Source organism: Panicum virgatum, chromosome 4K, assembly GCF_016808335.1.
Source record: "Panicum virgatum strain AP13 chromosome 4K, P.virgatum_v5, whole genome shotgun sequence".
NCBI classification, from domain to species: Eukaryota; Viridiplantae; Streptophyta; class Magnoliopsida; order Poales; family Poaceae; genus Panicum; species Panicum virgatum.
The window spans coordinates 39905382-39920783 of NC_053139.1; the positions used below are offsets into that span (position 1 = coordinate 39905382).

The following is a 15402-nucleotide window of genomic DNA, read 5'->3' on the forward strand; positions in this document are numbered from 1 at the left end:
CATTCCTGTTTCATTACTTCATAATATGTTTACTCATGCCACCTGATTATTTTTTACACCCATGATGATTAGTTGATGATAACTGTGTGATGATGAAAACTGGTGTTGATCAACTCTAACTCCAACTCAATGTTGTTATTTTGAAATGGCCGATGATGTTGGGTAATTAGCTTAGGCTATTATTTCAGACCTGATCATGTGAACTTTGCTATTTTCATGTGTTGCTGTTGAAATATGTTGAGTTGTGACTCCATGGGCCATGCTGGATTGGCTGGAATCAAACACCATCTCGTTTTGGTAGTTGGGGTTGGGCCAGGCTGCTGGCTGTGAATCAAACACAGAAAAGTAATAACTTGGCCCAAATGATGCATGCAAATCAAACAAGAACACTTGTGCACCGCAGGCCGGGCCATGGCTGGCCTGGGCCTGGCTGGCTGGCCAGGCCTTGCACAGGCCTGATATCAAACACGCCCTAGATGTCCCAAGCCAAGCCATCCAATTAACCCCAAAACACTGCACATCACGTTAACAGAGCACAAGCGCAGGGCACAAACAAAAACGAAAACCTGATGACCCAGCACCCAACGGTGACCAGATCACCTTCTTGCCCTTCTTTGTTCCGAATCCAAGTAGTATGCCAGCTGAAAATGAGCTTTGGTATCAGTCTGAACCTTCAGAAGGCGTCGCCTGCGGCGCCCTCGCGCTCGGGGACCCTGTACGAGTACCCGAGATCGTCGGATTGCCGCCGGATGATAGATGCCAGGCCCGTATCCGGGCACGTGCGGACCGTGCGACCGCACAGGGCCCCCGAATTCGAAGGGCCCCCAAAATATTAGGTATACATCAGATATAGTCATGTAAAGACTTTAATTTAGTTGATTGTTTGACCCAATTTGTGGTAAAACATGGCCCAAATTGCTCCTAAAAGATAAATCGTCGTAAACATATCACTTGTCACTTCTTTTTACATGGGTGCTGCTCGGGGTCACGTGTGTGATCTCGAGTGGACCTGTCACAGCATCCCAACCTCTCCAAGATTCCGTCTTTTGGACTTAAAATCGGCCTAATAAACCAGACCCTTCAATGCTTTGTTGCTAGAACAAACTTTTTTTCGGAAATTTTTTTTGTTGCTCAAACAATAAATATTGTTCTAGCAACAAAAAAAATTGTTTCGGAACAAAAAAACAGTTATTGGGCCTTTTGTGATGATTTAACTGGCAGTCACACGTGTGACTTGTAACATTTGTGCTTTCACACAGCACATCGTGCTTGCCGGCTGCTATCGCTTAGTATTCATGATCCTGTACTAGGCCACTAGAGCCCCGGTCCATTGTTTCGCACAGGGCCCCCGAATTTGCTGGTACGGCCCTGATAGATGCAGCCCTCTGCGGCTCTGCATGCATCAGCTGCGCCACCTCTCCCTGGAGCTGCAGAAACAGTCACCCAAAATCGCACCAAGAACATGCGTCTTGGTTTCTGAAAGTTTCAGCGACAATAAGAATCTATCAGGTCAGAAAACGGCGAGCACTGCTGCAAACTCCTTCCACTCTTTAGATGTTCCGGCCTTCAAAAAATCAGCTCGGCCAATATTGTTTTGCTGCCAAAAAAAAAGATGGTGCTGCAGCGATAACGGACTTCCGGCCAATTAGCTTGATTCACTCCTTTGTCAAGATAATCACGAAGGCACTAGTTCTTCGCCTTGCTGGCTTGCTCCTTTCATGAACAGCTCTGTCTCAACGAATCAAAGTGCATTCATTAAAAAGAGAAGTATCCATGACAATTACTTGGCAGTAAAATATATGGCAAGACTGCTTCCACAAAAACCGAACTCCAACCCTCTTCTTCAAGCTACATATTGCTAAGGCTTTCGATTCCCTGTGCTGGGACTACCTGCTCACTTTACCTAGAAATTGGGATTCCCTGATAGATGAAGGGAGACGATCGCACGCATACTCTCAACTTCTTGCTCGCGGGTACTGCTCAATGGAATTCCGACACGGCCAACGCAACACTAGACACCGGGTATCCGAATCTCCTTGTATGCAGATGACGCCGCACTTTTCACTCTGACCGAGTCCTGAGATCGATTTTCACTCTGACAACGACAGTTCGACCGTCACAGTGTGTATTGTTCGGTTTTGAATGCCCACAATTCGATTTTACCACACACTGGAGCTGGCCTAAGGGCAAGCCAATGAGCACCTCCAGTGCTTGTTCGACTTGTACATGCCACGGTAATCGAAGAATGATTCGGTTCGACAGCTACAGTGCTAACATAGGTAAGTGGGACCCTCATAAAACTAAGGTCCTGTTTAGTTCCAGCGTAAAAAATTTTACGTTGGAATCTTACTAATTTGAAGTAATAAATAAAATTTATTTACAAAACTTTTTATACAGATGGGTTGTAAACCACGAGACGAATCTAATGATGCTAATTAATTCATAATTAATCAGCAATTAGCCGATGGTTACTGTAGCATCACTGTTGCAAATCATGGATTAAGTAGGCTCATTAGATTCGTCTCGCGACTTACAGCCTATCTATGAAAAAAAATTTATAAATAGACTTTATTTATTACTCTATGCATGTGTCGAAATATTCGATGTGTTGGTTTTGTTTTGTGTTTACGGAGTTTATGGAGTGTGAACTAAATATGCCTTTAAAAAAATCTCAACTAGCCACATCTGTTCTTTGCCCCGCTCGCACTGACACAAAAAACACCAGCGCCGGATCCGGCCACAGTGCATTGTTGACGATTATTTTATTGCCCTCGCGTCGAATCGAGTTCTATGGTCGATTTTCGACCTGACAGCAAAATGCCGCCCCTCACTGCGTGCTTTGTTCGATTTGGGCAGCCCCCGATTCGATTTAGGTAGGAAGCGAGCTCCCTTACAATGAAACAGATCTTCTGTTCGCAGCAGCAACTACCATCACATTTGGGAATGGAAGAAAAATAGCATTCTGGAAGAGCGCACGGACGAATGGCATTCGTCCTAGAGACCTGGGCACATCCATGATGAAATCTGAGGCCGCACATGCATGATGAAATCTATTTCTATATTTATATATGATAGCCCTGAGGGGCGGCGCGCGGCGGATAGGTCCACGTCGGCCAAAAAAAATGGGTCGTCCGATCGCGATCCGATGACTACGGATGAAAATGAATCTTGTTATTTCGGGGTACTAAATAAAATTTATTTATAAAACTTTTTGTACGGATGGGTTGTAAATCACGAGACGAATCTAATGAGCATACTTATTTCATGATTAACTCATAATTAGTGAATGGTTAATGTAGCATCATTGTTGCAAATCATAGATTAACTAGGCTCATTAGATTCGTCTCGCGATTTACAATCTACCAGTATAAAAAGTTTTGTAAATAGATTTTACTTAGTATTCTATGCATGTGCTCAAATATTCGATGTGACGTTTTTGGGATAAAATTTTTGAATCTAATCACGGCCCTAATTTCTATATATGATAGCCCCGAAGTTCGGCGCAAGGGCATACCGGCCACGTCAGTAAAAAAGATTCCCACCATTCGATCCTAAATTGACGGTGCATGTGATTGGCCGTGCCATCGTTATCTTTGAAGCCTTGAGACACGAATAGTCCACGCGTCAGCTCTTCATTCGGTCAGTGCAAAATATCTGAATCTAGAACTCTCGACTGGTAATTTTGGTGGCCTCCGAATGGGTGTGCGCTCTACTGCAACGACGGCAGTGAAGCTAGGCCGGAGAGCCATGCGGCGAGTTTGGGCGGGCCGCCGGGCACGCCCTCGACGGGTGCGGCGAGTTCATGCCGTCACCGGCGGGCGACCCGGCCTCGCTTCGGTACGCTGCGGTGCCGCAGGTCGGGCATGATAGCCGCGCATTGCATGGTGAGGAGATGCCCGAGGACCGCTCCTGGCCACCTTCGACGGCGAGATTGAGACGTCGGATTTCAGCTACTATTTTTTTTTACCTTTTTGCTTTAAAAATAAATGTCCTATTTTTGTCTTTGTATATTCATTTGTCTATACATCTACTACAAATCTCTATATAAACTTATATTGTCAAACGGAAACAAGTAAATAAATTACGCGCGCCTCGCGCAAGGCACTCGTTGGAAACTAAACAAGTCTGGATAGTACTCAGCAAGTTTAACATACCGTGCGCAGTTCGCAGGGGCAATCAGCACCAATCTCAACGAGATCATCTGGTCAGCCTGGGCATCTTCAAAGTGCAAATTCTTCGAAGAAGCTTGCTGTCCAAAATAGAATTTGGACCGCAGACAGGCTGTGCGTGAGAGGTTGGCCGCCAAACCTAACCCATTGTGCCCACTATGCCATAGGGTTCGTGAGACTGGTAAGCATCTTTTCACCGAGTGCAGGTTCACTAGACACATTTGGACTGATTTATCCGCATGGCTCACGAAGTCATCATTGCAACCGACAAATTGGGAAGACACAACCTCGGTTCACGAGTGGTGGTCAGCGTTGGCCAGAACACAAGAAGTCTCATGCAAAGGATTCAAATCTCTAACCATTCTAGTGTGCTGGGAGGTTTTGGAATGAGCGTAATGCCCGCATTTTCAATTATAGAGAGACACCTTCTTTTGTGGTGTTTACCAAGATAAAGAACGAGGCTTCGGCGTGGATTTTGGCGGGTCCTTCAAGCAGGCGCCAGCAACCGTGAGCACCTCGAGCTCGCCACCGTCGCTGCCACTCCGCTAGCTCGCAAGACTCCGCACTGCGATGGCCGAATGCCACCCTTACCACACCAATCCGGCTCGTCCAGCGCCTTCGCCCGACCGAGGAGACTAAGAAGATCGCGGTCGACCAGTTCGCGACCTCTTTCATCACTTTGTTTGGCTCATATTGTTACTGTTACGTACTTACGTTACCATGACATTCGACTTGAAAAACGCTGGTGCCACTACTAGTGCTGCATGCAGAAATGCTTTGCCGACCAAATCGACACCCCCCAAGGCAGCTCGACCAGCTTCTCTCTCGCACACACGCAGAGAGAGGGGGGGGGGGGGGGGGGGGGGGGGAGAGAGAGAGAGAGAGAGAGAGAGAGAGAGAGAGAGAGAGAGAGAGAGAGAGAGAGGACCCTACTTGATTCCTAAAAAAATCGTTTTGTTAGTTTAGCCACCATCCTCGAGCTTAATCATGACCAGTTAAGATATTATGCACGCCATACTCTCGCAAAGTTTTTGCATTGTGCCAATGTGCGCACAGGTCACAGGCCCTGCATGTGTGCATTTCGCTTGACAGGTATAGGAATCAGGAACAAGTTGATCGATGACAGGCTGCACAACACTCAGTGCTGACATCTAATAATCAAGTACTACGCTTGAATTTTGTCCGTTTGTCTAGTCCTACACAGCGGATTATCTCCGTCGCCCAGAACATGGGCAGATCTACAGATGATGAAATACTGTCCGGGACTGTAGGGCACTTCGTTTGTTTATCTATATTGTAACTTGCAAGGACATATCTCCGTCTCTACTATTTTTAAAGTAAGTAATAATTTCACGGTTCGTCAATCAGAATTCTAACTAATAGGAGTATGAATAAATCAATCAGAATACTAATCAGAACCCGAACAAAAATCAATCTTAATCTCTATCGGAATGTGGACAATCAATATCTAGAGCGGTCATGGACCGACTTGTACACGGAGTTAAAAAGCACAAAATCGGAAAAAAAAATTATATTATCCGTAGTAGCAATGCACGGACACTATGCTAACCTAAAAAAATTAGACGTATAGCCCACGCATTTGCAGAAGGCCCACGACGATGGCCCGCCCCGCCCCGCCGCGTCAACCTTCCCATCTCCGGCGGCAGCCGCCGCCCTGCAACCCGCCACCGCTGTCGAGCTGCTGGGCGTCCCGCCCGGTGCCTAGCCCACTGGCGGCTCCCGGCGCCTTGCCGCACCGCGCCCCCTCAACCCGCCACCGCACCCTTTTCTAAGCCCGGAACCCACGGCAGCCCCCCTCCCGAACTCCGGCCATTGCTGCGCAAGAAAGAAGAAGAATAGAAGTTTGAGCCACCTGACAGCATCGTCGACGCGGCTTCTGCAACATCCCGTCTCGCAGTAGTACACCCTCCGTCCAAAAAAAAATATAAATTTCGTTTCTCGAGGAATCAAACTATTTTAATTTTGACTATATGTATTCAAAAAATTACTAACATTTGTGTCTCCATATTGATATAGTATAGAAATATATTACATAATTAATCTAAAAATACTTATGCTGTAATACAAATATTAATATTATTTTGTATAAATCCGGTCAAATTTGAAATTGTTTGACTCCTCGAAAAGCAAAATTTACTCTCTTTTTTTTGACGGAGGGAGTAACACGTGCGAACTTCTAGTATTCGCGCTGCCTGCTGGGTAGCCTACCTTGCTGGAGATGCTACCATGATGCACGTACGGATCGGATTAAGCTCAAGGCCTGTATGGCTTGCAAAAAACTTTATTTTTGTGCCGAGTCAAAATTTGACACGAGCCCACGACCAAAACCAGTTCACCGCCAAATTTGGACGTTTGTGCTATGCTATGAATTATATCAACTTTGACCGCTAATTAGAGGTATTAAATTAAGGTAGTTTCTAAAACCAACTTCAGAACTCCTGCGCCAGGAACCCTGAAGAATCTAATAAGACCTTTCGCGTGATTAGAGGATGATTATTGTAGCATCACTGTAGCCAATTATCGATTAATTAACATCATTAAATTCGTCGCGAAAATTACACTCATCACTAAATTTTTTTTACAAATAGACTTCATATAGTACTCCATGCATGTGAGATTCTCTTCTCGGGAGTCGTGTGATTGGGAATGGAAACCAAACAAGGCCTTTATTATGCAGGACGTATTTGGATTGTAACAGCTAAATTTTGTTGTTAGTACAACATTGACATCTTTTTAACACTAGAAATATGTATTAACATAACTAACGTAGATCCTGATTGTAATTTCAAAACGTCAGTTGTTCAGGTGATGCACCTCTAGGTATGGTTGAAAACGGACGGGAAAAAATCTCACTTCCATCCGTCCGTTTTTTTGTATTTGTCTCATATTTTGATCTATATAGAAACAGGACGAGAAACGGGATGTGTGTATCCGGGAGTGGGACGAAAAAGGGGATGCGTGTATCCAGGAGCGGGACGGGAAACGGAAGAGAAATATCTGCCCATATTTGCGGGATCTTGTTTTTCGACGGGAATATTCCGTTTTCAACATATACAAAATAGGTCCAGTTAATAAAGGCCGCATGTTACAATATCCAGTCCAGCCCAACACATCATGACATATAAAGGCCCCGTTTGGGAGGGCTTCTGGAGCGGCTTCACGAGCGGCTCCAGGTGAAGCCCTTCCAAACGTTTGTTTTGTAACCGGCTTCACGTGTGAAGCCGGTTCTGAAGCCAGCGGCGGCTTACACATGCAAGGTGAAGCCATGAAATTGTGGCTTCACGCGGCTTACACATCAATCTAACAAGTAAAGCTATTTTGCCAAACATTTTCTAAAACGGCTCCAACTCCACCAGAGAAGCCGCTCCATCTGAGGAGCCAGAGCCGGAGCTGTTTTTGAAAGAGCCGGAGCCCTGCCAAACGGGGCCAAAGTCACCCGTTCACTCTCCAACCCTAATGTCCTAATCCCACACACCCATCCGCATCCCTAGCCTCCAACTCTAGCTTGGATAGAGTCCTGCGTGGTTTTCATCTTTCTTCCGTGACCTTGTTGGCCAGCCCGGTGGGCCGGGAGTAGTAGTTATGTGTGTATACACACATGTTGTCTATTTTACTCTCAACGTGTACGTCGACAGAGCGGCGGTCCCCACGAAACTAAGGTCTCTTCCAACAGTCGACGGCTAAACAATCTTATCTTACTATTACTAATTGGAGGCATCTTTTGAAGCTTTCAGGTAATGCTACTTAAAATCCTAGGTGGACAGTCTAAAAAAATAGAGAAATTTTATAAATTCTCATAAAAATCAGAAATATCTAGCCATCAATTCGGCAACTCTAATCATAATAGCCACTGGATCTGTTATCTTTTTCTAATAAATTACCCACCTTTGCTATTATGAAAATAAACTAAAGTAACCCCGTACACATGTATCTAAATTACCCACCTCTGCCATTATAAAAGATAATCTAAAGTAACCCCTAATCTTCATGTAAATTAGCCACTTATGCCATTATAAAATAATATCAAATAACCCCCTAAGTATTCGTATATATTATCCAATAATATCATAATATTATAATAAAAATTAAAATAAACCCCAAATCTGAATCAAAATTATAATATTATAATAAAATCTTAAAAACATCAATATAAAATTCTAAATTACTATTTCTTTCATTATTAGTATATTATTTATCTTATTATTTATATAAAAATACTAATCATAATAGGTGTCACCATATATTCATGTATAAGAGAGAAGATAAGAATACCAATTTTTATGTTATTCACATAGCTCAAACAAAATGTTCAATTAAATACATATCAAACATATACGAAAGTATGATGCAAAGTAAGAAAAAAATTATTAGTAACTAAACATATCACATTTATTATAATTAAATAATGATAAATATGTAGCCCAGCGACGAGCCTGTCCTCCTCACATGCACATGACCCGAGGTCTGCTTACAACTATGCCGTCCAGCGACGTCGCCCGCGCTGGCTCTAACCGATGGAGAAGGCCTAAATGCCGCAACCGTGAAAACCTCATATGAAATCGTAATATCTGCAACTATATTTACTCGTATTGAGAAATATATTAGTGGAGGGCCCCAAGAGGGCCCTTTTCCCGCAAACTGCAATTACTGCTGTGATTCTGCATTCGGCAATGACTGCATGGATCTGGATGGTGTTCAACTCGGTCGACGGTGAACCGGCCCTTGCCTCACGCAATTTGTAAATTTGTTTAAGGCTTTGTTAGATCCAAAAAAATTTGACAAAAAATGTCACATCAAATGTTTGGATACATGCATGAAATATTAAGTGCAGACAAAAGAAAAAACCAATTGTACAGTTCACGTATAAATTGCGAGACGAATCTTTTGAGTCTAATTGCGCCATGATTTGACAATGTAGTGCTATAGTAAACATTTGTTAATGAAAGATTAATTAGGCTTAATAAATCATCTCGCAGTTTACAGACGGAATCTGTAATTTGTTTTGCTATTAGTCTATATTTAATACTTCAAATGTGTGTCCGTATATTTTAAAAAATTTTACACCAAAAGTAACTCTGTTCTTTTTTTTGATATTGGTGTAGAATAAACTGTGGCACCTAATGTGTAAAATAGCGTATGGTTATACACACTGTAATCACCACTTGCAAGAGCGCACACTATACATGCACGTCCCTCTCCCAATCGACCTGATCGCAAACACTGTACAAACACATTAACAGAGCACAAGTACAGGACACAAACAAAAAATAAAAACCTGAAGGATCAGCACTTGATGCCTTTCTTTGTCCCGATTCTTTGTTCTCATCTCAGTCCTTCAGTCTTCAGAAGGCGTCGCCTGCGCCCCCCTCGCGATCGGGCACCCTGTACGAGTACCCGAGATCGTCGGATTGCCGCCGAATGATGCTGGCCCGCTGCATCAGCCGCACCAGTTGCTGCACCACCTCGGACATGGGCGGCCGGAACTCCGGCTCCGACTGCAAACATTGAACGATGTCGGCTCCGACAATGGCAGATAGCGAGATCGATGTGCATGCGGTGGAAAAGGATTAAAGAACGTGCCTGGACGCAGATCGCGATGATGTCGGCGAAGCGGGAGAGCGATTTCGCAGGGTAGAGCCCGTCCATGGCCGGATCCACCATCCTGGCGAGCAGGTCGATGTCGTGGAGCTGCGGGGTCGCCCACCGGACAAGGGACTGCTCGGACCTCTCCCTGGAGCTGCAGAACACGAGCAGGTTGAATTGCCATCTTGATTTCTGAAGATCGCAGTGCTAAGAATCTGCCATGTTTACCTATCCAGCGGCTTGCGGCCGGTCAGCAGCTCCAGCATCACCACTCCGAAGCTGTACACGTCGCTCTTGGTGGTGTACGTTCCTGACATGGCGAACTCGGGGGCGCTGTACCCGAACGAGCCAACCATCTCAGCTGAAACCTGGCACAGCATCACAGTACCTTCTTGAACCCAAGTGCTAGCAACTTCGGAAAACCTGAAGACGACGCTTCAGAAACGATTAGCACTGACGGGCTGGCTTGCAGCCACATCGCTTACCTCCCTCTCAGGATTTGGTGAGAGAGCAGCAAGCCCGCAGTCAGACAGGTGCGGGCTGTACTCCTCATCGAGCAGGATGTTAGACGATTTGAAGCTCCTGTGCACGACAGGGGGCACGCACACCTCGTGCAGGTACCTGGAGAATCAGATCAGATGCTGCATGTCAGATCAGAGTAACATGGGGTTCTGAAGATGCTAAGATTGCTGTAGTGGCGACGCACTCTAGAGCGCGGGCGGCGCCCAGTGCTATCCTCACGCGGGTGTTCCATGTGAGTTTCTTGCTCATGCCGTCAGAGAAGTGCAGTATGTCATGAAGCGTGCCATTTCCAATGTACTCGTACACAAGGAGCCTTTGCCCGTGTTCAATGCAGTAGCCTGTGAGAGGCACGACGTTTGGATGCCTGAGCCGTGAAATGTTGGAGATGGCCTCGAGGAAATTTTCTTCTTCATACAGAGACAGTGAGGCACTGTCTATCTTCTTGACAGCAAGTACCTGTGATCACAAGAGCAATTCAGTTTCAGAGCGACGATGAAACAGAACTCATGAATGAAATAGCATAGAAAAAGGGGAATGCAGGGCTATGTTGTAAGCAATGCTATGTGAGCAAATTTGTATTTGGCCATATGTAAGGAGTAAATCTGAAAAACAAATGACATCTCGCAATTTTCAGTTAGTCAAGTATTTGGGTATGCTGCTACCTTCCCGTTGGGAAAATCGGCCTTGTAAACACGACCAAGCGAGCCCTCGCCTAGGAGGGAGTCTTGACAGAAGCTATTCGTAGCGACTTGGAGAGCAGCAACCGTATATGAAGTTGCCGTCACAGGAACCTTTGCCTTTTTTGCAGTAGAACCATTTGCACCATAAACTCTCTCAGGAGTCATTTTTTGGAGATCTGAAGTTGCTACCACAACATTTTCATGGCTGTTGTTCGGGATCGGGATTTCCCTATTAGATGCTGCAACAGAGAAACATGACGGAGTGAGAAGATACAAAGTAGCATTTACAGATTAGGAAGTCAGGCCTCCATAATCTGGTTCGTTTTACATTTTAGCAAAAAGTTACTGTTGCATCTTTTCTCACCAAATTGCTATAGTTACATTTTCTAGAAGTACATCTTTTTAATTTATTTTCTATTCACTAACTAGCAATAATAGAACAATCTCATGGTTTCTATCCAATGAATTATGAATCACTAAATGGCAAGAATGCTAGTATGATAACAGAACACTACAATGCACAAAGAAATACTAGGAGCTTACCTCTATCTATATTTACTGCAAGAGAACCTACAATATCTTTTGGTTCACTACTCCCATCGTCATTTCTTTTCCGGGCCTTGTAAAGGCAGAATACCAACGTGAAAAGTACGCAGGAGGCAACAGCTATTGAGCCAACAGCTATCCCTACAAGAGGACCTGTTTGCAGCTTCTTGTCATCTTGATCAATAGGAGTGTCAAGGACAGTTGGAGCACTAACAGGTCCTTGAGGATGGTTTGGCTGATCCCGTGGATTCTTTGGTGGTGTGAGAGCTGGCAGCGGGGAGGCAGGCATATTGACAAATGAGTTTCCTCCAACTCTATGGTACAATTGCACTAAACATCAGCACAGAATATACAAATGATTTCCATAAAGAAAAGGGAAGTAAAGCATATTGGTGCATACATCAAATTTGGAATTGAGCTGAATTCTTGTGGTATCATGCCGCTGAAATTGTTGTTTGCAATATTTCTGTTTAAAGGTAGTTCACAATACATAATAAGTTCCCAGATAAAATGCTATGAAGGGAAAATTAGCAGTCATATTGATATGTGGGAAGTCACTTACAGTGTCGCAAGGCTTAGGTTGCTGAGGACATCAACTGTGCCTGATAGTTGATTATTTTGCATGTAACTACATGTCCGGTTAGAAGAAAACTATCAGAAGTTCAGAACCATGAAACTGAAAATCTGAAATACAAATGATGGAAGATCTAAATACTTACAGGCTAGAAACTTTTGACAGAGATCCCATTGAAATTGGAAGATTGCCCGTCAGGTTGTTGAAAGATATGTCTCTGAAAGGATTTTAAATACTGAAATATTTTTTTAGGGCAAATCTATGCCTATTTGATAAGGAAGAGGATATGCAATACTGAAATAGTATGTGCATGACTAATAATTCAACGGCTCAGTAGACCTTACAGTTCTGAAAGTGAATTGAGGCTTCCAAATAGTTCGCCAATTTCCTGAAATAACGAGTTGTGGCTGAGATTGCTGCACGCAGCGGTTCTCTTGCAGTTAGATTGTGTTAACTAAAAAGATCATCACAGAACGAATTACATCTTTGTAATGTGCAGCAACTTACAGGTATTCAAGTGAAACCAAGGTGGATATGGAGTACGGGAGATTACCAGACAAGTTATTTTTCGCCAAATTCCTGTATTCATTTTAAATTAAAAAAAATTGCCAGATCCAAATAGAAAGAATCAACATGTACGGGTTTGGGAGAATTTACAGATAGGTAAGGTTTGATGGCAACTGGTAAGGAATTGCATCATGCAAGAAGTTGTCACTTAAATCCCTGCAAGTTAAGAAATGAAAGCTATAAATTATGAAAAGGACACTAAACGCTGAAGAATTGTAATCTCAAGTGTTAGCTCATACATTGTTTTCAATGCCTGTAGACTGGACAGTTCGTAACCAAGAGTACCATTCAGCTCCATACCAGAAAGCTTGCTGCAAAGCGTCGAATGAAATAGAATAATTTAGTGTACTTTATTCATAACTTTTTAACTAAGAATTGTGGTTAGAAGGTTATGAACTTCAGTTATAAACGCTGAGCAACATTTACCATTTTACCGGAGCAGATTTACATAATCTCTAACCATATACAACTCTCTTCATAGCAAGCATGAAAAGGCAGTACACTATATCTATATTATCCCATGGACCAAGACAGTATGATGATTGCGCTTACAATATTAATTTGGCCATAACAGCAGCAGCAGCAGCAACCCTTCTTTTGGGAAAAAGCAGAGTAGCAGCAGTAGTGGATGTACTACTTCTAAATGCTAGGCACCACTAACAAACTTTCCAGCAAGCATGAGATGAGAATAAAGATTCAGATACATCGGCGCCTTTCCTCTATCCCATTGCATGGAGAGCAAGGCAGAACTTCCACGGTGGGGAGTTGCAGTTGGGGAGGAAAAGAAAGGGCCAAAAATGAAGCACCGACAGTTCAGATTTCGTCAAAGCAAGAACAGAACGTGGCAGAATATCTTGTCGTCTTCATGGGTACAAAGTTCAGAATTGGCGAGTGAGCGAGCGAAGAGTGTCTTTACAGTGAGGTGACGGCGGTGCCGGAGCAGGAGACGCCCGTCCACGCGGCGCCGCAGGGGTCGCCGCCGGCGGCGGACCAGCCGGCGAGCTGCGCCGGGCTGTTCCAGGAGCTGTAGAGGATCCCCAGGGCCGCGACTGCAGAGAACCAGAGGCGCCGATCACACACGATGCACCGGCAAACGGAAAAAGCGACGCGGCATCCTGATGAACAGCATTACCGTCGCCGGCGTCGGTGTCGGCTCGCGCGGCCGCCGCCAGAAGCGCGAGGACGAAGAGGACGCCGGCCGAAGCGGCGCCCGGCGCCGCCATTCCCGACCTCTCCCCCTGCCCTGCTCTCCCTCTTCTCCGCCCCCTTCTCCCTCGGCAGGGGAAAAAAATCCCTTTCCGACCGCAGTGCTTGCTCCTCTACGATATCACACGACCACGGCGATCGCCATGGCACCAATGCCCTGCTTTATCCATCAGCGCCAGCTCACGCGCTGGGCAGCCGCGCGCGATGCCATGCTTGCCCGGGGCGCCCTGCTGTGGGAGCAGGGATGCAGTGTGGTGTCGGCAAAGCTTAATGCCTCTCTCTCTCTCTCCGCTTCTCTGTGCTGTGCAGTGTGGGCGCACGGTGGGTTGTATCTAAATGCGGCAGCGGGCGGGGGTGAAGGAAGGGGATGAAGAGGGAGGTGGCCGGAGCCGACGGCGTGATGGGCACTACCAAATGTGGAGTGCGACCCGGGTCTCGCACCGATGCTCGTGCTCGTGCCTGCGCTGCCGGTCGAGGACGATCGTGAGCCCTAAACTACTGAAAAAAAAAGAGCGGATTGATTGGTGATTATTCGTCGTCGGCGTCGGGTGGCACGTCAGAATTGAAACCATTTGGACAAGCATGCTGGTTGCTGGGTCCGCTGCTCCAGCCCAAAAAGGTTCAGACCGACAGCTCGCCTCTGCAGAGGACGGATGAAACTCGGAACGGCACCATTTGCCTTGTACCGTCAGTAGGCAGCAGTAATGTTCAGAGCAGAGAGCTTAACGCACTCAGTGCAGCAGCAGCTCACGACGACAAGTTGGTGGCGACCGGTAAGTCGGTAACCCTCTTGTTGATTCCCCCCCTCCACGGTGTCGATGGACATGCCCATGTGCCGAGGGAATTCTGATTTGGACGCTGCTTGCTTGCTCGTGTACCACCAGCTTGTCCTGCCCGCGGGCCGCGGCGAGATTCACCCCCACCTCCCTGGCCGGCGAGAAGCAGCCAGCCAGCCAGCCACACCCCCGATGCCGCGATCGGCGCCCCCGTCGCGTTCGGCCTCGGCACGTGCTGGCCGTTCCAGCCGCGGCGGCGTCGCCACTCTGTGAATGAGCCGCGCTAGCTAGCTACCAAAACAAATCCGCGCGTCCGTCTTGTCGGCGGCCTCCGGCGAGGCATCGTCGTGCTCTCGTGCGCGGCGGTGCCGCCAGCTTCGGCGGCGCGTACGGAACGGGGGGAGGAATTGCTCGGAGGGCGAGGCGTGATCCAGGGATCCCGGATGGGGCACCATCATGCCGGTGCCTGCCCACTGGCGCAGCCCACAGGGATGGGGAAGCGCGAGGTTCTCTCTGGCGCCGGGGCGGCCGAGCGGACCGGACGCGGGCCACTCACTGTCACCGACTTGTTGGGTGGTGTTCGATTGACTCGGCTCAGGTGGACCGACCTGGATCAGAGCTGATAATTACTCATCTGCTGCGGTCACTGGCACTCCCAGTCCGCTTACTGTCGACGCTTCGGAAGCCACGCCGCGGCCACCGGCACGGTGACAGGACGGCGTTGAAAAGGAAGGACTAACGGAACAGTGATGGCGACG

General features: G+C 46.3%; 1 protein-coding gene across 1 annotated transcript; it reads right to left on the reverse strand.

The window, feature by feature from the left end:
* Nucleotides 1–9246: 9246 nt before the first annotated feature.
* LOC120703985 (protein STRUBBELIG-RECEPTOR FAMILY 8-like) lies at nucleotides 9247–14329 on the reverse strand. The gene is made up of 16 exons (XM_039988223.1): nucleotides 13795–14329; nucleotides 13579–13711; nucleotides 12902–12973; nucleotides 12753–12818; nucleotides 12603–12674; nucleotides 12440–12511; nucleotides 12241–12312; nucleotides 12084–12149; nucleotides 11922–11987; nucleotides 11519–11835; nucleotides 10958–11214; nucleotides 10480–10751; nucleotides 10259–10394; nucleotides 10002–10141; nucleotides 9771–9927; nucleotides 9247–9685 (listed from the first exon to the last, which is right to left on the reverse strand). The coding sequence occupies exons 1-16, from the start codon at nucleotides 13883–13885 to the stop codon at nucleotides 9533–9535; spliced, it is 2142 nt and encodes a 713-aa protein (XP_039844157.1). The 5' UTR covers nucleotides 13886–14329; the 3' UTR covers nucleotides 9247–9532.
* Between the last annotated feature and the right edge of the window lie 1073 nt (nucleotides 14330–15402).